Source organism: Passer montanus, unplaced genomic scaffold (genome assembly GCF_014805655.1).
Source record: "Passer montanus isolate IOZ18808 unplaced genomic scaffold, ASM1480565v1 scaffold7, whole genome shotgun sequence".
In the NCBI taxonomy this organism is placed as follows: Eukaryota; Metazoa; Chordata; class Aves; order Passeriformes; family Passeridae; genus Passer; species Passer montanus.
In genome coordinates this window covers 12,753,883-12,779,942 of record NW_024372147.1, presented here as the reverse complement: position 1 = coordinate 12,779,942, position 26,060 = coordinate 12,753,883, and the positions used below count along the sequence as shown (strand labels likewise).

At 36.4% G+C, this 26,060-nt stretch overlaps 1 protein-coding gene across 1 annotated transcript in view; it reads right to left on the bottom strand.

Moving 5' to 3' along the window:
* GLIS3 (GLIS family zinc finger 3) overlaps nucleotides 1-26,060 on the bottom strand; it is a 159,413-nt gene that overhangs the window by 37,438 nt on the left and 95,915 nt on the right. The window contains exons 4-5 of the mRNA XM_039730014.1: nucleotides 7,254-7,415; nucleotides 5,742-5,852 (exon numbers count right to left, since the gene is read on the bottom strand). Of these exons, the coding sequence (XP_039585948.1) occupies nucleotides 5,742-5,852; nucleotides 7,254-7,415 (273 nt within the window). The remainder of the gene's footprint in view (nucleotides 1-5,741; nucleotides 5,853-7,253; nucleotides 7,416-26,060) is intronic.

Below are 26,060 nucleotides of genomic sequence, written 5' to 3'. Positions count from 1 at the left end.
ACGTGTGCTGGGCTGCATCCAGAGCAGGGTGGGCAGCAGGGCCAGGGAGGGGATTCTGCCCCTCTGCTCTGCTCTGCTGAGACCCCACCTGCAGGGCTGCATCAGCTCTGGGGTCCCAGCACAGGAAGGATGTAAAGTTATTAGACTGAGTCCAGAGGAGGCCACAAATTTCATCAGAGGATAGGAGCACCTGCCCTACAAAGACAGATGGAGGAAGTTTGGGCTGCTGATTGGAGGGGAGGGGAGGGGAGGGGAGGGAAGGAGAGGAGAGGAGAGGAGAGGAGAGAGATTTCATAGGAGCTTTCCAGTATCTGAATGGGAAAGGGAAACTCTTTCAGGATCTGTATTGATAGGCAAGAGTGAGTGGTTTAAAACTGAAATAAATTAGGTTTAAATTAAATGTCAGGAAGAAATTCTTTATTGTGAGAGTGGTGAGGCACTGGAACAGGTTGCTCAGAGAAGCTGTATATGCCCCATCCCTGGAAGCATTCAAGACCAGGCTGGATGGGGCTTTGAGCAACTTGGTCTAGAGGGTGGTGTCCCTGCCCATGAAATGAGATCTTCTTTAAGACTACTTCCAAGTCAAACTAGTCTATATTCTAGATACATTATGCATTACAGGGCTCTAAGAGAGAAGAAGTGAACTTTTAGAAAAGGAATATAAAATAACTCTGCTTCAGAAGAATTAAATTATTAAGATCTGTCTCTAAATGTGAGGAATTTATATTCTCTTTTTGCTAATATGGAGGTTGCACAGTGGGAGAAGAGGAACATCTTTAACATCTTCATAAGGAAGGTGGCAGGTGGCTTCTCTAAAGCCCCCTCAGTTCAGATGGAAACCCTCATCAAGCTCAGCAGAGACCACTCGCCAAGGGAATGCCAGTAATTGCTTTGGCTGGACGATTTAAATCCTTATTCCATTGTTTCCAGTGTGCTCCACACATAGTATGGACTGTCTGCTCTACTACTAGCCTCTACTACCGTCTGAAATAGGACTGCATATGGCTGAGGTGTCATACTGCCTGCTTCATCTCAGCAGTGTAGTCTATTACAATATTTCTTATTGTGATTAGGAATAGCATTCCAAAAACTTCCTACCATTGCTAGCCAATCAATCTTGGAAGAACAATAAATGCAAGAAGAAATCATGCATAAATAGCACGAGGATTAGAGAAATTCTGATTGCCTTCTGTGCTTTCTTCCTCCATAGCAAAATAACACCTAAAAAAATGTCTTTCCAGTCAGATATCACAGGAACAAATGATGGAAGCATCCATTGTCACTGGTGATTGGGATAATGTTTTGCTAACTTCCCAACAGTTCATACATTATTTTACAACTGACCAATCTGTGTGAAAAGATTACCAGGAAGAAATAAATCAATCTAGAAGCCCTGCACAGAGCGCTTATCTCCTTTGGTCTCACCACTCCTTCCATTCCTTAGTGATTTGGTACATATACCATGTAAACTACCATTTTTAGAAATCTCTGTCATGTCTAGATAATTTTCAGAAATATCCTTTGGACTGCCTTTCTTGAAGTTATGCCTCTATGATATTTTTTTTCTGGCAGAGAGAGACAAAAATTTTTGTCCCAGAAAAAAAACCAGAAAAATAAACATAATTCAGTGTTAGGCTAAAACTAAGTAGTGACCTAGGAGTATCACTGAGTATCTGCTGAAGTATTAACCTATCTGGTCAGACAAATCCTTGTATGGGTTCCTCCAGACCCATTAAATGATCTAAGATGGTACAGGTTTACAGAACAGACAGCTTTTAGAGGCAGTTGTCTGGTAAACATTTAGTACCTCAAAGCTTGTCTAAATCATACATATGACCCACAAATAATTTAAATAAAAAGACCAAAGACATGATCTGGTCACTTAGAACTGCCAAAAAACCAAAAGCTGGTCGGCTGAATGAGGAAATTATTTGGTATAAATCATCCTTCAATTCAAAGTCCAGAATAAGACTTTTACATTCCCTTTTGCTTCTCTCGTTTATGTCAGCTGTTCAAATGACCTCTTCCTCTTTTTTCAGAAAGATGGAGCTGTATCTTTAATTACTTCACTTTCTTTTAATTAAATAAAAACAATAGTTTAAATCTTTGTCAGTTTTGGGGTTTTTTTGGCAGGACATATAGGCTTAAAGTACTGTTATATATGACAACAGTTATTGACTGGTATAGGTAAAATTAAGACTGTCTAAAAGTGTAGCCACTGCATTGTTCAGTTGATAAGGTCAACATTACTAAAATGATCTTGTCTTTGCCAAACAGCTGCACAAATTCAGAACTTTTTGTCCTTTTAAAATTATCTCTTATCTGTTTGAAAATGCATTTTTTAAAATGAGAAAACCTTTAAGAAAGGCAATGGACTTTACAGATATTCATGACAAGATATACAAAGCCAGTGGAAAGTCCATTCCATTCCATTCACTGTAGGAATTGCATTGCAGTATTTGAAAGTGAATTAAATATTTTCTTTAGCTTTACAAACATAGATTTCTTCAGCATGGCTGCCACAGAAGTAGCAAATTACTTTTCCTGGTATACTTGAATGGAAAAAACAATGATCTCATACTTGTACAAGGCTAAGTGCTATCTTACACAACAAATGGATCTTCATGAAGACCATAACAGTGATATTGACCTTCTACACAGGCTTCAAACCCCTGAGTCTTTTACAAAAAAGCTGAGGGAGCTGGACCTGTTTTCCTTGAGAAGAGGTGACTGAGAGGGGATCTCTTCAAAGCCTGTATGTCTCTGAAGGGAGGGTGTCAGAGGCTTCTCTCAGTGGTGCCAGGCAATAGGACAAGAGGCAACAGGCAGAAAGTGATGCACAGGAAATTCCACCTGAACACCAGGGAGAACTTCTTCACTGTGAGTGTGACTGAGCACTGGAACAGACTGCCCAGAGAGGCCATGGAGTCCCCCTGGTTAGCTTTCAAGAACTGTCTCACACGATCCTGTGCAATGTGACCCGGGATGACAGAGCAGGGAGGTTGGACCAGATGACCACTGTGACCCCCTCCAACCTAACCCATCCTGTGTTTATATGATCCAACAGCACAGAATCTGAATTTTGTTATCAATATGATATGGACATGATAATGAGTGGAATGATTTGAATGATATCTGTAGAACAGAACAACATTTTACTCTTATCAAGGACAGAAGAAGAGAACAGCACAGCCTTGGACAAATAGATACCATTTGGTATCTATTTGGCAAATAGAACCCATGCAAAACACAAACAGGATACCAGCTCAGCTCTGTGAGGCCGAAGTTATGCAAAAAAATGATATTGCACTTACTCAAAAATGGGGGTTGAGGACCAGACATTTGAAGAGGACATGGGACATTGAAGACAGACCTCAAGGAATCTATGAGGACTTTTGATAAGAGATGAGACTATGTAAAATAAAGTAAAACATATACATCCAGTAAGGGGGTATAGCTAATGAATATGTGATCATAAACACCTTGTTTACCCGACACTTGGGCATGCAATTGGAGACAGGATCCTCCAAGTGTCCAGCAACTGCAGTAAAGGATGCTTGCTCTCTAACACTCAAAACCATGTTAGAAAGCTTCTATCCAGCTGTTGTGGTATCACAATGTTCCATAATTTCATTTTCATTATCTTCAATAAAAAGACTTACAAACTAAAAGAACTATGGATTCTTGATTTTCAATAAAGTACCATCAGGTCACAGATGAAAGACATTTGTACCTTACTGAAATAAAAAAAGTGTAGCCACTGAAAATAGCCTTACTTGTCTAGTCAGCTTATAAAAAATCTTGTAAATTGTTGTCCTTTCAAAGCTGAAATGAGAACAAGATTAAAAAGAGAACACATTTCAGAAGTAATTGTAGTTGAGGGGCATGTTGTACATTAACATTCCTCTCAGCATCACTTTAATCTCTCATTTTGGGAACTGTCTAGCTTTCTTTCAGTGACTTCCTGCCGTAGATGAAATCTCATCTATCTTCCCAATGAAAAGATGAAATCCTGCCAGAGTCAGCAATTTTTCCTTTTAAAAATATGATAGTAAACACTGCTTTTTACCCCACTAAAATATTTTAAAATTACAGACAGAATATTATGGTGCATAGAGATTACACCTAAAATGTTTTACTAAACATTTTCAGCATCTGTTCCCAGATAGTCGCATGGTATTTGTGTACATGTTTGCCCTCATTTTTATGAATAATTTTTCAAAATACACAAAGGTGATTAAGGCAGGCATGACTATCTTTACTCTCACATGGGTCTGCTTTTCTTTGTAGAGTAAATGAAATTTTATTATACTATCCATTAAATCACTTTTATTAAATGCATTTGTGCTGGGATCTTCTTGGTATATAGGATTTCATGCCATTACCTGGTGAGATTCCAAGTTAAATGTATTTAGTGGATAACTAAGGGTTGGGAAGTGAAGGGGAACAGTGGCTGCATTACAGATTTCCAGAAAAATAGTTTTGTCTTATGTGATAAGTCACAGACACACATCAACAGAAGTTGCTTAAAATAATTGAAAGATGGAAATTTACCTATATCCCATTGCATAATCCCATCTTAGAGAGCCAAGGAAAGAGTCAAATCTTTGAAGAAACATCTACAGAATCTGCAGTGAAGACTCAATGTAAACATCAGCATAACACATAAGATTCCACTCATACAAATGGACTACATCCTATTTTTCAAGTCTATGCAACATCGAAGATACATTTACAGGTACAGTCTTGGAAAGTCAGCAACTTAAGATGACACAACAATGTCACTCGGTATGCAGGGGGAGGTTAAAGAGAGGATTAAAACCAGCCAGGCACGATATATTAGAGGAATCCATGACTAACGGGGTGTGACAGCAAAGGGTTTCATTCTTTTCAACAGAAAAGATCCCTGTGGCTTGAAGTATTAGTCCACTGGGCCTTTATCACCTTGGAATTTTTATGGTTATTTTTATGGTTATTTTTGATGAATTCACATTTTCATAATTACCTTTTCGGCATTAAGCCAATTTTCACTTTTAATTAAATCCATAAATAACCTTAATTCTTCATTAAAAGATTTGTTATTCTTATTTTTCATTATTATTACTGTTAGAAAATATTTCAAATACAAAAGCATAATGTTAGTTAGTAATTATAACTTCACAAAGGTCCAGTAAATACCTGTGTTACACCTTGTAAACATTATGCCTGTGATTAATAGGAGCTATGATGAAAAATGCTCAAAAAAAATTCTTTAGGTAGCAACACAGCTCTTTAGAAATGCACTTATACATATAAATCAGTTGATGACTCATGGACTTGATATCCACAGGGAATCAGCATTATGAAATATCTTGGTATCATTGGAAGTATCTGGAATATGCAAATACAGTTTAGAGCTTAGTCCCACATACTGGCCTCAAAATCCATCCTTCGATCTGAGACTGGCCAGTATTTTGTAATACTATGTATTGACCAAGTGGCAGAATTTGAAACCAAGAATTTATGCTTACAAAAATTATTTTTACTTGCCTTGTTGTGTTTGTTTAGTGATTAACCATTACAGCAGAAAACATAAAGCATTAAACCATTAAGTCAGAGATGAAATTATCTACATACAAACCACATTCTAATTTAAAGTTTGAAATCAACCCAAGTACTCAAAGATGCATTGAAACATCTAATATTATAACACTAATTTTTTCACATAAAATTTACACCGGCCAAGACAGCAGAAAAATCACCTTTTTCCTAGCTTGCTGATCTTTGGAAGAATGGGCTTTCACATGTTTTCTCAGGGAACTTGGATCTGTGTATCGCTTAGTACATCCTGGAATCTCACATGCATAAGGTTTCTAAATTAAAAAAAAAAAAGGATAAAGTTACTTTTATATCACAGATTAGTTTAATTCAAGAGAATACTTTTTGAGCCTTGGGCTGCTACAAACCATATTACTACAGAACAAAAACATTGTACATTATTACATGCAGAAAGCTTCACAATTTGTTAGAATAGGAAAGGATGAAGTAAAGCTTTAAAGGAAGATAAACAAAAGGAGACTTTTCTTTACAGCATCTTTCATGATACCTTTTTTTTTTCTTAGTAGTGAATATTGCTAGGTATACTTACAATTTTTCCACCCTCAGCAATCTTTGACTTAATCAGAAATTACAGTCTTTAGTGAATCAGGTAAAGAAACTGCAGTAAAGGCCCGGAAAGACTGTTTAAGATTATAGAAGGATCCGCTTCAGAAAAAGAGAACAAGAAAAAGTGTTAGTTTATTATATTACAAAGAAGGCAAGCAAAACCTCAACCAAGCATTGAATACTGAAGTTTCAAAAGTACTACATTAAAAAAAAAATCTTAATGTGAAGTACTGACCAGCTCCTTCAGCTCACATTTTTTGTAATGCTTCATTTTAGAAAAATACCTGTAAAATGTCTTGTAATATCTTTATGTTTTTCTTAAAAGAAGGCCCAATAAATCTAACTCATATAAATATCTTATCTTGCCTGTTCTAAGCTGTCTGTCTTGCCTGAAGACTTGTAGGTTCACAATACATAGTATTAAATGAACATTAAGTTCAACTGTTTCCTGGAAGTAGCCATTCAGCAATTTATTCACTTATGTTCTACAAAGAATTTCTGAAAACACCTTGTACAAATTATTAACTTGCCAGCCATAGGTTTGGCTATTCAAAATGGATAATTTACTTTTTTTTTACAGCCATTTAATTCAAACGGCATTGTTTTAATAATATATCTGGACTTTCACCCTTTGGAAACTGTCTTTGAGAAAACACAATTTTTTTTTCTGTGAAACAGAGGCTTTTAAACAAATCTCAGCCATCACTCAAATTTACAGGGGACAATCTGTTGGCACAAAAATTTTTAGATTTACAAAATCATTCTATCTCTCTTGACTTTCTGGTACATGCCCCACCCTTAACTTTTCATCAAAGAAAAGCTCTTTATATTGCAGATGGCTTCAATTTCCTTAAAGATCAACTAAGTGGGAGAAAGCTACTGTTTCTACCTGCAGCAAAGACCATGGAACCTGTGGTCTTTTTATCAACCATCCAGGGTCCATCTTCCTGCATGCTTAGATGAGTGGGTCACTTTTGAGGCAGCTTCAACAGCCCCATCAGACCGTCCACCCTCCTGTCTCTAAGGTTATGCCTGCTGTCACCAAGCTGGAGGAAAGGAGCAGATGCTCTAATGTTCAGAGGGCTGCAATGGGACTTCTGTGTCCTTACAGTGTCCAAGTGAGTCCTCTGGTGCTTGGCGCGGTCGCTGGAGTTGCTGAAAGCTTTCTGGCAGCCAGGGTGCTGGCAAAGGTACGGCTTTTCACCCGTATGGCTCCTCAAGTGAATCTTGAGATTTTCTAGTCTGGAAAAGGCTTTCTTGCAACCCTCAAACTAGAAAAGAGAAAGAAATTATTTGAAAGGAAAGCGTGCACAGTGATCTGCAACAGCAAACAAGGAACAGAAGGGTAAAAGGGCATGCAGAGACCTCCAGCCTGCTATGGCTGGGTAGCTCAGCAAGGCCTGATTTCTCAGCATGGGTGTTGCTGCAGGGTTCAAACCATTTAGACTGTAAAAATGTACCTATCCTCCCTGCACGTGGCTGAATTAGGAGAGTACATCCTACATTTTGCAGATGGCACACTGAGACCTAAAGGGACCAGCCAGCTGAGAGTGCAGCACTGGCCTGGGAAGCACAGAACCAGCTGAATCTGCTCCCTGTGGCACACAGAGCAAAAGGGTCACTGTGAGGTTCTCAGGACCTCTGCTAGCTATCCCTGCCTCAGCTCCAAGCTTCTCTGGATTTTAGTAATTCAGTATAACAGAGGCATCTCTCAGTATCAACCCAACCTATAGAGCAACAGGAAAGACATGCAGGGAAATTTCAGTCTGCTCTGCCTTGCTCATGGTGATGCAAAAAGTGAAATGATTTCTGAAATATATTTTTACCTTTCTGCCATGAGTAAATGTATGATATACTAAAAATACTGTAAGTCTGCCCAAATAGGATGTAATTCCTGCGGGGAACCAATAACCATGGGGCATAGTACTTCTATACCTAATCAAGTACTGCATCTGTGGAGAAAGCTACATTTATATGAACAGAAAACAAGCTTTTCATCTATCATGTTCTCATGGTATACTGTAACCTAAGGGAGACTAAAAGATCTATTCTATTTGACACCAGCATTTTTATAGACACTTGATTTCAATTAGACCTAAATATTTGTGAATATCAGAAGTATAGGCTTTCTAAAATTCTACCAGTCAGGACCAATTCATCTCATTAATTTCAGTTGCAGCACATCTCACTATGCAACATTTAAAGCTTCTAATGCATAACAAACTGCTAGTTTGTGGTTCTTGCATGCCTGCAAAAATAGTAATTCTATAGTAGAGATGTTTCTAAAGCTAACACAAAAATTTCCATCATTTCACTCCCTATTAATTTTCTTCACTTGAAAAGAAACAGACCATTTTTCACTGGTGTCAGAATGACACAACTAAATTTTATAATATATTATGCAGTGCGTGTATGTTTAAAAAAACACAAGTAGGAAAACTGACATAATTCTGGTCATAATTAGCATGTCTTTCTTACAAATCTCTAACATCCTCAAAAAAGGAGAAAAAAAATTTGTATCACTTAATTTTAAGCACATCTTTTGGATTACTGCAAAAAAGCATTACAAGTTCAAAGAATAAAGTATAAAACACATTACCTATAAACCAGCACTATTAAAATAAAGCTTAAGAAATTAAAGTTTGATACAGAGGATGAACCATGCCTGCTATACCATAATTGCAATTTATCTTTCCTACACATACACTTCAGAAAATATCTTGACCCATGTAAGTTTTTATTTATATTCTATCCCTTTATCCAAAACAAATCAGTTCTTTTCAGATTATTCAGTTTTGATCACTGAACATAAATTTATACTTCTAAATAGTGTCACCTTTATGTTTACAGTGCTGTAGCATGCATATAAAACGTTGCAAATGTAAAAATATTTTTACTTTTAAGGATATATTTTCAGAAATATTACAGAATGAAAGAAAATAAAATACACTTACATATCTTAAAATTGCCTTGGTAAAAATACAACTTTTTTCCTAGGAAAAAATAAAGTGTAGAGATAGCATGAAAACATGGGAGCTAAAAAACAGATGTAAGAAATTATTCACAAAAGTGATGCAATTATAGAATGGTTTGGGTTGGAAAGGATCTTAAAGGTCTTAGTTTTAACCCGCCTGCCAAAAGTAGGTAGACAGGTTAAAACAGGTTGCTCAGTGCTCCATCCAGCCTTGGCTTGAACACTTCCAGGGATGAGACAACTTCTCTAGGCAACCTGTGCCAGTGCCTCACAGTAAATCTCTTCCTAACATCTGATAAAATTGTACTGTTTCAGTTTTGAGCCTTCAAAAATTACCTTCAAGAAGCAAAATAATTCAAGAGAACCTCTGTTAAAATGAGAAAGAAATCTACTGATTAGCCTGTCTTATACAGACAAGTTATTATTTTGTAATAACACCATGAAAGAACAACCATACATTCTAATTACTGTAACTATGCTGTACACAAGAATAATTTTAGTATCTCAAGAAGCCATTAATTTTACAGGGTAAAACTCAGACCAATGAACATATTGTAGAAGCATGACTCTGTTTTGTTTATTTTTCAGGTTATTAAACTTTGAATTTTGAAGTATACAAATGAACTTAAACATGTAAATGTTGCTTATATGGTTGTAAAATTACCATTAATTTTAAATGGGCAAAAATGTTTAAGTAAGCGGAACTGGGGAATCTTAACATACAAATTTAAGAATTACTATTTCTGAAGACTTCTGCATTGCTCAGTATAAATTGTAAGAAAGGATAGTTCTCTCTTCCCCACCCCGCCCCCGGCCCCCAGCCTTAAATTACTGTCTGGCATAATCACAAGGCAATATATAGATGTGTATTGCTGGAAAGGTCATTCTAGCAAAACAGTCTACAAGCCTGTATTCTTAAGACAAGCATCCTTACTCAACAGTTAATGAATGTTTCTTCTATAAATCAAGTTTCTTAAAGCCTTGGAAATCTCTGATACTTAAAAGGAATTAAAATATACTCTTTTCAATAACACAGAACATACTCTCCATCCTGATAAAAATATTTCAGTGAAAGTATCGCAGACAAGATGGGATAACTTAGTGAGGGAAAAAAAGTCAGGTAGTTGGTACATGTTTTTGAAATGGAGCTCAGAGTTTTCTAAGGCATTAACTGTTGTAGTCAAGTATATGGCATAGCTTAGCATTCTGAATCTGTTTAACAATCTTAAACATATCCTGATTAAAACAGATTTTTTGCAAATCTTATGTGAAATTAATTGTGCAATGTTTTCCTAAACTGCAATACAGAAATCAGTTGTTGAGCTTCTATTTTTACTGCTGCATGCAAATTGAAACCATTAAGTAGCTCATACGGAAAATTCCTCTCTGTACTTCCTGAAGTTCTTTATAAAATGCATTCATGTTTACTTTCTTCTTTTAAAAGGACAATTATGAAAAGTAAGAAACAATATATTTAGAGGGAAAGGTAAAGCATATCAACAGAAAAAACCCACAGTTTTATGACTTTAAAATATTTGTGTTTTCATGAGCGCACAGTTCATCCTTGTTTACACAGAGATGATGTTCAGCATACCAGGCAACCCTCCTGTAAAACGGCAATATAATTTCATAGATTATATAAAATAATCTGTGCAACATGAAAAGCCCTGCTGGATGCACCATGCATTTCTGAGCCCCGACTGGAATTCACTACGTAATATATATATGGACTCTTGAACTATAGAACAGCATGGCAATACCTGTGTGAGTACTTCAGTATCAGTAGAAGATAGTCAGTGGCCAAGTGACTAAGAAATTAGTTCAGTTTCTCTGCAAAAGCAACGGTTCTGATTATCTCAGCTGATCACTAGATCACTAGCAAGGATTGAAGAACTTGTTCTGGCAGACATCTGTCTGAGCTCTGATCCATTCACTGAAAACTATGTTGCCTTCATATAAAAGTGAAACGCAGCCAGCATAGCTTCTTCTTAATCCAGTATCTAATATTATCTGGTATTAAATTTTCCTGTCTGAATTGGTTTTGCTTCAGCACCCAGGCAGTGCATTTTCTTTTGTCATTTTTCTGCTGTATGAACATCATAAGCAATGTAAAAAGTAACTTTTTTTTAATTCTAGGTATTTTTTGTTACCAAGTAATTTAACGTTCTATTAAACAATTTATACGTGTCAAAAGTCTTTGCTTTCTCACTACATACAACGCTTTCTCAGACCTTCTTCAAAATTGATTCCAAACCTCCAAAAATTAATTAATTTTAGAAATTAATTACTTTTAGAAATTCTGACATCTGAACAGTACTTGATTTTACAGAAATGTTCAATCCAGTATACAACATAATGTTGCTCTCCTCAAGTTTGGGCTTTTATCTTTTTTCACCTGAACCAGTTATACAGTGATCTGCAAATATTTCTATGCATTGCTGTTTGTAGCAAAGGATCATCTTTTATTTTTTGAAGTGTGAAGAATAAGCATTTCTTTCTCCATTGTCATGTGTGAAAAAATATTCATGGGATATTATAATGAATACATTTAATTACATGTTCCTCATCTGATCTGTCTCTAAGGTTACTGGGAGAGGGGTGGTTTTCCTTTTTAAATTTGACTTTGCTAAACATTAGTCTGCCTATAACCATTAAACTGCAGCAGCTGGCTTTCTGTGTACAAGAGCTAGCTATTGTCCACACAAAATCTCAGTAACAAACCTAGATACTTCAGGGACAGAATTTATTTTTTCTTCAATAAAGCTGAATACATATCTCAGGCAAGAAGCAAAAGAGACTGAGAGTCCCTCAAAAGACTCTGGTATAGGGAAACACATGAACTACATCCAAATGACCTCAGAAAGTTTGATATGGCATGAGTTTGATGGAAATGTGAAGAACTCTTCAAATCTCTGCCAATCTGACTTGGGGGAAATCAACCCAACCCTAAGTACACACAGAGGACATATTAACCAAGTGGTTCAAATGCATGCCCAGAGCTGCAAAATACCAGCTCATTTGGTTGAGTAACCTGTTCAGTCATGGAGAACCTTTCATGATGCAAAATGAGAAGAAAAACATGCACCCAGAAACTAAGATATATATCAGAGGGGAGAAATTCCTCACTGATTTTAAAAGGCCAACAAGATAAGAAAATTTACGCTAGCAAAAATACCTTCCATGAAAAACCAAAAGAAAATAATACACATCTCTACCTTCCACACCTCTTCTTCATTAAGCACAATGGATGCCAGAGTGGTCCAAGCATACATCTCATCATAATTGTGGGACAGGACTTTCCCCATTGCATCCACACAGGTAAGAAAACCAGCAGTTTCACAGATATACAGTTCAATCAGACCTAGCTCTTCTTTTTTTTTTCTTTTTTTTTTTTTTTGCCAGTCAATACATGGCAAACCCACATTAATCTAGGACTGATTGCACATGACCACATAGTCACATGCTCTAAAAACTTCTCAAACAATATGATTTGGCTCCCCTTCTAACTACTTCTGCATTCACCTGAGATACAAAATACATTATCAATATTTCAGTGGTAGACTTATCAACATTAGGTATTCAGGTAACATGAATCAAGCTCCCTTTTTCACTTATTCCAGGACCATCCTAGCCTTCTTTAATTCATAGCATTTTACAGAGGGTTTTGGTTACAGTTGGCAGCATTAAATTCCAACCCAGTCTTTTTTCTAGGCATAATTTCTCATATTGTAATTATAAACTGTATGCCTTCATTTCCACTTACATTTCTTTGCTTTTGGCTGATTTATTGTGTGCCTTTTTATAATGTGATAATCCAGCAAAATCAATGAGATCATCTCAGGCAATGGGATATTCTCAGTACCTAGCTCTGCTAGTCCCTGTTAGAAGTACAAACTTTGTTTAACTACTTAGGACCACTGTTCTGAGAACGAGTGAAGTATTCTTCATCTGGTATGTTCCCTTGTCAAAAGGGGAAAAACTCCCAAAAAACTCACTTCCGCCTTAACCTACAACATTCTTCTAATGAAATTTAATACAAAAAACAAAATCATAGAACTATGGATTTTTTTAGGTTGGAAAAGACCTTTCAGATAGAGTCCAGCAATTACCCCAGCACTGCCAAGTCTACAACTAAACTATGCCACCAAGCACCACATCTACAAGTCTTCTTATTATATCCAGGGATGGTGACTCTGCCACTCACCTGAGCAGTCTCTTCCAATGCTTGACAACTTTTTCAGTGAAGAATTTTTTGCTAATATCCAATCTAATCCTTCCCTGGCACAGCTTGGAAGTTATTTTCTTTCATCCTCACACGTTACTTGGAAGAAGAGAGGGACACCCACACCAGAACACTGTGCTGACTCAATGTAATGTATTGATCCATACCTGGTTTACAATAGCAAAATTACTGTCTGAGATTGGCTTGACAAGCTGCTTACTTTTGTAATATTCATAAACTGACCGTAAGTATGACAAGCAAAAGTTTTAAATCTTAAACTTTGAAGGGAGATATCTTAATAAAAATATAAGCTGTTCCTACATTTCAGGAAATGCTGTCATACATGAATGCATCTGTGGAAATGGAAGGAATGGTATTTAAAACTGTGCAAATGGAAGGAATGGTATTTAAAACTATCTAGGAAAAAGTAAATCAAGAGTCGCATATACACAAAGTCCCAAAAAAAATCTTTGAATTATTCAATAGCCATGCAGCACTTTCTAAGATTCATTAGCAGCTAAAAGACACATTAATTATTTAACAATGTCCATCTGTCAATTAATTTTGAATGCTTTGAAATTCTGACCATGTAGGTTCTTCTGTGTCAGCACCAAGGCAAGTAGTATGACAAGGACAAGGCATCTCTCCACAGCTTTGTATTTATCACAAAAACAATGTAAAAGCTGTTCCTTATACGGCTTTCAAACAAAAACAATGCATTTCAAGCATTAATTAATAGTCTTTTAACCATTTTCCTTCCTCAATGGTATTAGCAGGGTGCTGCTCTGCAAAATAAGTGTTTCCAAAAAAATGAGAGTAAGACCTCATATGAAAACCTTTTAAATAGCTTTTTATACCCCTAGACTCTCCAGCCTAGCAATCTTGTGAATGGCACATAATTAGTGTCAGACATCATTCAAACTGCTGACATCAGGCGCTCACTGACAAGGAGGCTGCAGCCACAGCTGAGATTTGAAGGCTCAGGTTCATCTATAGCAAAGTGAATGTTGTGCTTTTAACCCTTGAAGTGTTTAAATGGGGGAAAATGTAGCATTCAGAGCAGCACTCCACCTTAGTGCCTATCTGAACAGAACACATTGTGTAATGTGGCGTCTGAATGCTTTGGTGAATGCACTAGCTTATATGAAGTCATATATTTTCCTCAAAACTGTGCAAAGCCTGGCATTTATTTTTGCTTTTATAGTTAGGCTTATGAAATTAAACAATGTCTTAGAGTTTATTGTTCTAGTAAATAAAGAGATTATGTCTAAACGTGTTACACAGATTATAGTAGCTATTTCTTTGCCCAGTCTTTCAATGACAAATTGGTCCATAGGTACTTAGTTACTTTTTCATTCCTCTTAAAAAACAAAAGGTTCCCTTCATCACAATATCCTCACTTCATGTTTTTCTGGTAGATTCCTTAAATTTTTATGATCCAGCATGCATAAATATAAATGTGAACAAAAGATAATTACAGTCCATGACAAAATCTAAAGTCATTTGTTATTTAGCTTCGTTGTACTTCCTACCTTAAGTTAAAAGGCTTATTATACTCAACAGATATAGAATAAAGTTCATATGATTAGTCAGATGTAAGACTTATGGGACTAGTCAGTACATACAACTATAAGGCTCACATTTTAAGAGCTTCTGACTAAACAGCACATAATGCTTTTTTGTGTGTGTGTGTAGGGATTGAACAAGATTAATATTCTATATCCTAATCTGACTTCAGTTTTCCAATGCATCCATCTTTTTAGGTATTTTTAAGAAAGGACATGCTGCTATACAGGCAATGAAATAAATGGAAAAGAGGATATATCAGTACAGGTCAAAAATCTACAGATTGGTTCACATGGGAAACTGAATCAGGCTACTTTTTCAGACAGATGCACATGAAAGGCTAGTTTCTTCATTCCCTTTGACCAATTCTCACTTTTCTGGTCACATTGCACACACTTGAGTATTTGTGTATATACATAGATTACTTGAGTGTCTCAATAAAATTTACTTTAATCTCCTTTCCAGGGAGATTGGTCATCTGATGTCAGTTCTGTTAGGACAGTGGACAAAGGATACCATCAAATTGCAGTGTAAGAAGAAGAAGTATGTAAGTAACTGTCCCTGCCTACCACACTATTTCATTGTGAAAACTTTCTTTACAGATGCCTTTTTTATTCTTGTGGTTTTTATAACAGTAGCATGTTCTTTTTTATCTTTTCATATCAGATCTCCAGAGATCTTCATAATTTTCATGTTCTAGAGATCTGTGGCACAATGTAACCTTATATTCTAGGTAACACTATGCCTAAGGACACAAATATCTCTGTTGAAATTAAGCACAGTGCAATGAAGGTTATTTATCCCTGAAATAATGGTGTCAAGAGATTAATTCACCATGGTAATGTCTCTTGTTTTCATCAGTCTTAGTAAGCATGGCCATTTCAACCTCAGAAGCTATTTCTGTTGCTGTAGAGAAGGTAAATATTATGACAAGTCTCTTCAAAAGGAACTATTACTGAATACATCAGCTGCTACTGATTCAAAAACCATATGGCACGGAAACTATTAGAGGAAAAATGAACATTTTGGGAATTCTCTCTTTGCTTCCTTTTAGAAGAGTGTGCCTTTTTTTTTTTCTTTTTTTTTTTCCCCTGGTTTTACTCCTCTCATTCTCTTTGGCTTTTCTAAAAGGTTGCCTTTGAGTCTCAAGTAACTGAAGTTATCATCTGTAATCATGCAGCTTTCTCTACTAAAAGTTGTTCCCTACTAAGGCAGCTGCTACTATCGTTAAGCCCCAGAGAAGTCCTGTGCACTGGAATAATTTTTCCTTCTTGTAGACATGCAAGAACTAAACAACCTTTTGTCAACTAAAAAACTAGCTATTTCCTTTCAGGTATTTAAAAAAAATATATACAGGAGTACAAAAAAAACCCCAAAAACAAAAAAAAAACCCCACAAACAAAACAAAACAAAACAACAACAACAAAAAAAACCAGGTATCTACTTCTCACTTCTGTAGTTCTGTTCTTTACAGGATTTCATGCCAGAGATACACTATAAACTGAGACCATAGGCTTTCAAATATGGAGATGATGTAGTGTAAATCACATTCTCACTGTGAAGGTTCTATTGGTTTAGAATTTGCTCTGTTTGCTCTAGAATTTCACAAAGGACTAAAATCCAATCTCTATTACGCTAGAGAAAAAGGGAATAAATAACCAGGAAACCTCTGAAACCAGGAAGTTGAAATGGGAAATAAACTATTTTGAGGATTCTTTCTCACCATACTCCATGTCAAGATTATCATTCATGATTTGTTCTGTTTTTTACAAAACTAACATCATACAAATATCTATTTCTATCATAGAAATAAGAGTATTCCATTCCATCCTGTCCTGTCCTATCCTATTTATAAACATGCATATTGGGACTGCAAAACTGAAGCAAACATGCATGCTGTTCTACAGATACTAACAAAGTATTTTTTCTTACAGTTATTTGAAAATATTAATACCCAATTGCTACCTTTCAAAGACAAAGGCTATGATAGACAGAAAAGCTCTAAGACTGATCTTGGTAAACTCTCAATTATGGTGCATAGCTCACAATTGATACTGTAAAACTTTCAGCATGGTGTTCTACAAATATGGGTATGAGGTTCTTTTTATTCCCAGCAAATATACACAAGGCCAGCTGCTATCTGGCACAGGGTCTCTTGGTAAACTCTATTTATTATTTAAATAGTCAAATGTTAACTTTCTTCGTTTGGGTTGATTTTTAGTTTTTTGTTTGGTTTTTCTTTTTTTTTTTTTAATTAAAAAAGGCATTAGATCACTGTCAAGAGCAAAATGGGTAGTAAGAGATCCATTTGATAGTTCCCAAGTGCAGCATTTGCACTCAAATGCAAACATACCAAAGATACAGTAGAAAATATGCCAGGATACAGTGAAACATCTCTACAAATGCTAACTTTGTGTCCAAAGCAATAATGTACTTTTGTTACCCCAGGAAAAAAACCAATCTGACTGACTCCACTTTTGACAAACTGACACTGATATAACTTAAAGGGCCTGGTTAAAGTGGTTTTATTAAAGAAAAAGCATAAGGCATAACTTAATGTGTTACTTGTTTACATTAAGCAGTGTTCAGCTTGAAGTGCCTGAGACAAAAAGCACAATGTGTACAGGAAGAGGCATCAGTAGAAAGAAATTTGCTTTGCTATACCTGATCTTGAACTTAGAAGTTCAAGTTTCACTCAAAAAATGCACCAAGCAATATACTAAAAAGGCAAATCTCTTAATTGTACTATAATATTTACATACATGCTGCACTATTTTTGTCTGCCAAATTGGTTCAATCATATGTAACCTCCAACATAAACAAAATTTTTACACATATAAGTAGAATGCTTTATCATGAAAATAACAGCTTTAAACTGTGCCAGTATGTAATGGTTTGAGAAGCACCTTTCTCAAAGTATGCTCTTTCATACTGATACACAGAAAGCACACTGTTTCGAGGACCAAAAATTCTGATATTCTCCATTATGCAACAACAAGCTCATCAGGGGACAGGATTTTTTGCAAATTTCATATGTCAAAATTTATTTGAATCTTATTTGACTCTTTCCATCAAAAAGATAGTGCTTTTGGAATGTTTCTTATGGAATTAAGAAGTTCAAACTATTCAATTCATGGTGTATTTATGGTCCACTCAGCTCATAATGGAGAAAGGACTGTTTCTGTTACACACTGGCAGAACCTCTGCCAGTAATTATGATTTATAACAAACGTGCTGTGATGACAAAAACTTTATAGGTAGTATTTCAAAACTGTACTTCTTGTATTGCTTTTTAGTAGTTTTTCTTCCCTTAAAATATAACATGCATCTTTATAGCTATGGTCATCTAGTGTACTTATATACATAGCTATAAGAATCACTTGGCTATCCTCTAACTATACTACTAATTTCAAATTTCCATCCTTAAGGAACACAGACATGATGCATACTGATTTCTTCTACCTTTGTTTCATAAAACTTACTCTTTACCATGAAAATGCCATCTCACTGATATTTATGGGAAGTTCTAATCCTGATAACTGCACATAAAACAAACAACAGTATATTACCTTATCATACTCTTAATAATTTGGATGCAAGTAAATCATACAGAAGTTACACTCCAGGCTATATACATCCATAAATATGAAACATTTTCTGATATTTGAAATAACTAATTTGGGGTTACAGTTGTAATGCACTCACTGGAACACTTGGAAGAATACTTAATCAAAATATGCTCTGTAATACCTAAAAGCCACTCCACAAAACCCAAAGCTAAATAATTAGAAAGTAAAGAAAATTCACATTTTAATGTTTATTTTCTGAATTCCAGAACTTTTTACAACTCCATTACTTTTAAATCAGATTAATTGGTGCTTTACTTAAAAGTATCCAGATTAGTATCTATGGCTACTGAAAAAATCTGGACCAGAAAACTGCACAAAATCCCCTATTCAGCAGAAACTTAAGCAAATTAAAATAGGGCGAAGGTGAATTCTTAAACAACCTTAGCACAACTGCATTACTGCCAGCCCATACCCAAACAGTTCTGTCATAATAACCAGGTCCTAATTCTCACTACTTAAACATACCCCACTTTTACTGAAGTCAGTGAGAATTCTGAATATGCAAGGAATGTAGAATTACAAGTAGTTTCTTAATCCTTAGGTCATAAGCCAAGATAATTATAAAGCCTCACTCATAATGTAGCTGGCTGAACTGCTCTGCAGCACCTTTAAGGGCATTAACAGCAGGATTCTGCTGAATTAGTCCAGTCCAAAAATCATATCAAGAACTTGCCTCTGAACTCTGATATGTAATAGGTAATTTAAACTAAGCAACCAAAAGATTAGAGCAAAATGTATTTGAGCTGTTTAGCAATGTAGCCTTACCTCTTCTTTCCTCTTTGTCCCCTTCTAAAGGGAAAATCAATAATACAATTCAACATTTAAAATCCTCACTTTCTCCTGTTCTGAGCAGAGCTACTTACATGGCTGTCTTTTCAGGGCAAAACACAAACCACTTGCAGGAAAGAACAGTTGTGGAAAACAAGGCAAAAGTGTTTGCATTTTAATCAGTGGGAGTCCATCACAATAGGAAACAGCCAAGGAGGTTTATTTCTTGCCCCATAAGTAAATGACATAAAAATTTCCAGCAACATTCAAAATGCACTTTTCAGCCCAGTAACTGTTTTCTATTCTTGACTACTTAACAGTCTCAGGATTTTTTTCAATTAGGGCCTGTTTGTTCAATTAGTTGAAAAAAAGGCAAGAAAGGAAGAAATAAAGCTTTAGAGAAAGGATTAAGCCATGTATTTTATGGAGAAAGAACATAAATTAGAAGTTCTTTTAGAATCTGGAATATGCATTCTTTAATCTTCTGCCCTGCTGGGAAGTGTAATTAGAATAAAGGCAGAAAGAAGCTTTTTTTGCTTCATTGAATTTGTTCAGTAGAAGATATGCTTTTGACTATCTGCAACTAAATCTCAAAATTCATGACAATTCAGACAATACTCCCACATTTTATAAATCTGTGCATTAAAAAGAGAGCTAGGAGAGCTTACAGAAACCCACCTGGTGAGCAAGCTCTCCAGATGCAAAAGGGCAAGACAGAAGGCCATGTAGATGTGAAGCAAAACGAGCCATACCTGTGAGAAGACAGTGACAAGACTTCGTGTATAGGCAATGCAGTTCTTCACTGTGGTGTGGCTTCATAAGCAAAATAATTTTCAAAATAACCAACAGAACTGACTGATGGGTGTGAGTTAGAGATAAGAAAACCAATGGAAGAGGCTAAAGGTTGGACAAGGTAGAAGTATTGTTTACTCTTCCTTGTTTCTTTGCAGAAGCATTTATTAAAATCTAAATATTATGCTTTCAATTTAAAACTAAATTAAAGCTAATTGGATGAAAAAGACAGAAGTCAAAAGGAATGCCAAAAGCAGAAATAGGCACCATCTTCTTTCCAGGACACCAAATCCTCTTGCCCGTTTGTTCCTTGAGAAATTGAGAAATATTTTTTCTGAGATCCCATGACAGTAAAAACAGCCCAAAAAAGAAAATATATATATTTTCTATATACCCTTTGATGTTATTTTCCTCCTTTTGGTGCAGTGTACCCAAGTGCAAAGAACCAATATGTACTTACAACAGGAAAGAAAACAAGGCTGCTGTTCCTCCTCCTCCTCCTCCCTCTCAACACACACACAAAAAAATAGAACATAGAAATAAAGCAGCATGAATTTCATGTAATGGCTATGGTTTATAGCTTTCTGACATTCCACTTAATGCCAGCAAAGCTCATCCCTTGGCTCCAACAAGCTGAGTACACCCTGCACCACCTGCAAGTCAATTTACATGCACCAAACTTCCTGCCCCTTGCAGGCATGCCTCACAGATAGAAGCAAACACTTTTTTCTGTCTGCAGAAATCACACTGAAGGTAGTTGGGGCTGTACGCAGGCAAGGCCTGGCCAGGGTAGGGCCATGAGCCTGGGCTGGACCAAGGCTGCACTCAGGACAAATGCAGTCACTTCACTCAGACTGTCGCCAGTGAGTTAAGGCTGAGATTACAATGTGATGCAGAATCTGGGAGCACAAATACTTGGGTTAGACCTTGGTTTGGAAGGAGGCAGGGCTATATCTAAATCAACAGATGTGTCTGGTTACCAGGGACAGGACTCAGAATAAGGCTGAGTACACAGAACACAGTCTGAACAGCCAGGCAAGGCTTGGAGCTCGACTGTGCTCTGCAGAGCTGCTGGCACACACTCACTGCTTGTAAAACTGTGGTTAAGGCACAATATGCTTTTTTTTTTCCTAAAGAGCTCAGCAGCTAACAGCTTCTGGCTCAAGAAAAAGCCAATGCCAGTATTTTCTGACTCACTACAGGGTTATTTCTTCTGCCACACAGATGGTACAAAAATATTCAAGTTTCCAAAGAGAGAAGACAAGGTAATGCAAAACTATGTGGATCCCTGTAGTCGTTTAAGTCACTCATATAAAAGGGGATTTTGGTCCAGTCTACTGAGATGCTGCCTTATGCAAACAAAAGCCTTGTGACAAAAGGGTTGTGGTGAAGGGACTGGGAGGGATAAATGCAAAACAGTTCCCTCAGCTGAGCCAAAAAAGCTGTTCAACAATGAAAAATTTAATACAGGAAAAGTTGAGGAATAAACTAATAAAAAAGGTGAGGGATGTGCTCTTACATGGAAGTGGTTCTCACCATGCAACTGAGGTTTCAGCTATAATAAACCTTAGGTGATCATTAGAGAAGAAGGGCAAGAAAGAGTCAATACAGGGATTCAGCAATAAATGTAGGGTGTCAGTGGACCTTGATAAACACAACAGTTTTATTCATATCATGTAATGATTTTGTTCCTATCACAAAATAGATAATTTTCAATGGAAGCCTCAAAGGGTTTACAGAAGCAAAACACCTTGGGAATTAATCCAAAGCTAGGATGAGAGAAGCCAGTCCAAAACATGCAGGGCCAAGCAGAAGAATGAGACGCACAAAATAGGGGCAGGAAGAAAAATAAGATCAGTACACATGGCATAATTACTAAGGGTAAGTACACATGCCCTTTCTCAAGTGAAGTGTTCAATCAGTGAGTTACTAGACTTGATTCATTTAAGTGGTATGTCTGACACCACAACTGGTTGTGGAACATGCAGAGGACATTTTAGATAATAGCAGGTTAGTGACTGTGCCTAATTTTTATTGCTTGTGAGTACAGCTAAAATGAACAAAAACCCTAAAAACCTGCAGATTCAGATGCACAAGGGATGAGCTGTGAAATTTTCTTACAGCAATGATAAAAAAATTCGAAATTCATCAAAGCAAAATAAAAGGATGACTCAGTAAATAACTATCCTTTGTGGACTTAAGGATTTTTTTCCTCTTTTTGGTGGACATTACATTCCTCTTAATATGTATTTCCCCAGGGCAACTTAACATTTACCTCATTCTCTGTGAATTCTTACAGCATTCAATAGTCTTTGAATGAATCTTTTCCCACTGTGAAAGGATGTTTTTGAGAAGCTACAACAGATTTCAGAGTTATTTTTGCACTGTTGGACAAAGTAATTGTGCTTGGTTTTTCTTAACTGACAATACAAATCTTATTTTCTATTTTAATTATTTGTACCATTAACACAAAGCCAGCTGATAAAAATACAGATAAGTGCACAACATGAGAACGAATTGAGAATTAATAGCAGATGAAGCTTACATTAGCTAATGGAAAGAGAAGACTAACTGTGAGCCTGGATTATGCTCATTTTCTAATCAAGTGCAATGCTAAAAGTGCATGTTGATGTATGCCAGAAAATCAGTTAAAAACACAGCAGAAGAACATTATTGTACTTCACCTCTTTGGAGTTCCAGTTTCAAAGTAAGTTTAAGTTTACACCACTGTGGAAAAGGTTACCATCCTGATAGACAGATATCCAAAGGCAGGGTAAACAAATCTGATATTTATATTACAAATATCTTAAGTGGACTGATAAATTTGATAAGCGTTTGTAATTAATAACTCCATAGATAGAGAGACCCGATTATTTTCAGGTAGCAACCACACAAGAAGAGTGTGTGGGAGGAGGGAATGAAGAGTGAGGGAAAACTGGCATGGTTTTAGAGATCTGGAAAAATCAAGAAGCTGAAGGGAATGGGCAGGCTCAGGATGGATCATGCTGGACTGAGCACTTCCTGTCTCCAGTCATACCAGCAGAACTGTAGAAAACACCTAAGATATTCTGTATTCTCTTCTTCCTTTTCTATCTCATATACTAATAAAGCATTGTAACTGGAATGGTTTATCTTTGAAGATCAATTGCATTTCAGACCTTGGAGATAACTCAAAGAGGGTGTACTGGAAACTTGTGCATCCCCTAGAAAATTGACCATTCACAGAAAAAGTGAGGGTTTCATTTATTTACTTTCAACATTGCGGGTGATGATGATATTGCTGGGAAGATGGCCATAGGGATTCTTTTCCTTCCTGCATTAGTGTTTACTTATAAGAAGGCTAGCAAAAAGCTCTGCTAGCAAAGCTCTGCTAGCAGTGAGCTTTTGATGTTCATTAGCAGCATGCACTGCAATTATGAGATGCTGATGTGACTATGTCTCTATAGTGGCCCATTCTCTTTAGAAAAAGATGTTAGGATAAAATATTAACAATTTCCATTCACTGCATGCCAGTTGTTACTTTGTTACTTACATTACTTAATTTCTTCATTTTGGTTGCTGTGTCCTACAGTCTGAAAACCCAGGAAAAGCCTGAATAAGTCTTTTGCATCTAGCTAAATCAACATACACATACTTACCTGAAACATTGCAAGACACTATTGTCCATGAAAGTCTAAAGGCTCTTATGAAGATTGGTTTTGGTTTCTACAATGAACACTGTTTGAAAGGCTGTTGTTTCCTTCAGTTTCCTGATACGCCACCAAAGCAAACTAAATTGATTGAAATACAGCCTATTGATGCTTTTGTATCACTTTAGAAGCTAATGGCAACCTTCCACCTCTTGTTGAATGGTGTAATTGGCCTGCCAGAGAGGATCTGGGATTTTAACATGTTTCTTGTTTGGCTGAGCTAACCAATTATCCTCCAGTTGCTATCCAAGCTGCAGACTTTTCTTCACTGGGGTCATTAAGCTTGTCAAAACTAGTTTATCACCAGAACTGCTGACCCTCATTGCTTTTGACAGCAGCACAAGTGTCAGACTAAAGAGGACTTTGCATTATAAGAAAGTAAATGACTGATCAGAGCCCACCAAGCATCCTGACCATATGCCACAGCATGCCCTCCTGACACCAAGAGAGGTGGAAACAGTACCAACTAAATTACATGAGGGTTAACAAACACCACTAATCATTTTGTAGAATAAGAAAATAAAGCTTCAACAGCTAAAGAGGAGGAATACTTGAAGGAAGTATATGACCTACATGGATGATAGTAAAGAATTGGGTTGTTTTCATTTTAGTTAAAAAATTATGCAAGTCACTTAGTCTGAAATAAAACTCTGCGAAAGAAGTTACCAGCTGACTCAGACCATATTTTTGGAAAGTTGATCAGACACAGCAGCTGGCAGTAGAGCAGTTTGAGCCAATCCAGCAGATCATTACTAGATAATCCTCTCTATATTCTTGGCCACCCAGGTGATGTCTGAATCAGGCCAGTGGCAGGTTCCTTATCTGATGTAATAATAACCACTAAATACTTAATATCAGATCATATTTACTACAGTGCGGTAAAATCTGTCGTAAAACCATCTACATATACCTAGAATTTGCTTCACTGAAAGCACAAGTTGTGAGAGCCTTATGATGGCCTAATTATTCTTATCCCTTTATTTGGTGGTAAATGATTCATAACCCACTCCTTCACTGTTGTGATTATATTCAGTTTAATGAGGTAACTTGGAATTGGCACCATGCCCTCAGTTGCTATTGGGTATTTTACAGAAGAAGAGAAATAAATGAGAATTTTCAGAGGAATATTTTCTCTCATCACATTCGTAATTATTCAAGGCACCAGTTCTGAAAGAGCCTTTATTCCCAATACCATAAGAGCTCCAACTTGGTTCAGTTGAGATGACTTGTCCTGCTATAAGCTCATCCCATAAATAAATCTTCGCAGAGTCAGGACCTTTGCCTGTATGCTACTGTAGAGTACAAGAAAAGTTCTGTAAATACAGTGACAGCAAGATGTGTTCAGTTTTCCCCCTAGAAATCTTCAAATTCCATCACCTTTTCTCCATACTTTTTGTAAAGCAGTTATTTTTCTAAGTATTTGGTAATCTATCTTTTTAAGGAAAGCAGGCATATGCAATGTAGCTCAGCAAACAGGATCTAGTTTTAAGAGACAATGACTGTTCTTGGATTGTAAGTCTGTGTGAAATACATTTATTTAAACAAGGCTGAGTGACTTAAGGGTTCATCAGCAATGTAATGACTTTGAACATCACTGTTCTCATTTAAAAAAGGAAAACAAAAGAAGAAGAGGAAAAGGGACAAAGAAGAAAGAAAAGCAGAGCAGTGCTTCACAGTATCCCAGGATTCTGTTGAGTCCTAATGATGTCATTCAGTATTTAATCTCTGGTGACAAGAAGGGTTTTTTTCCTCCTTTCAGCAAGAAAGCAAATTCAACATTAACAAAGCCTTGTATCTGAAGCCAAGATTGGACGCGAATCTTAAATTGTTCCTAGCCTTCTCTATCCCGTCCCCCTGGACATAAAGAGTAGCCACAACCAAAAAGTTATGCTTAACATAATTATATTAAGCTTATTTTTAATTTATATTTCGGATAGGGTTGTAAAAAAGGACTATTACATTCACTGGCAGAAAAAAAAAAAGGCAATGGTCATCGTGGTATGAGGAGTTGGGGATTTGACAAATATTGCAAATGCCAAGCATCACAGACAAAAGCTTTTAAAATATGCACATTCCTTGACTGGCAAGTTTTGTTAAAATCAGGCAGGGGTGAAACCAATCTGAATAGTGGAGACGGAAAATAAGACTAGGGAAATAAATAGATGTGAAATTCTTCACATTTCCTAATTGCTGATCATTTTTAGAGTGAGATACTCCTCATGGAAAACAAATTACACTATTTTTTATGGTTTTATTTAATGGAACAGCATTGTTTT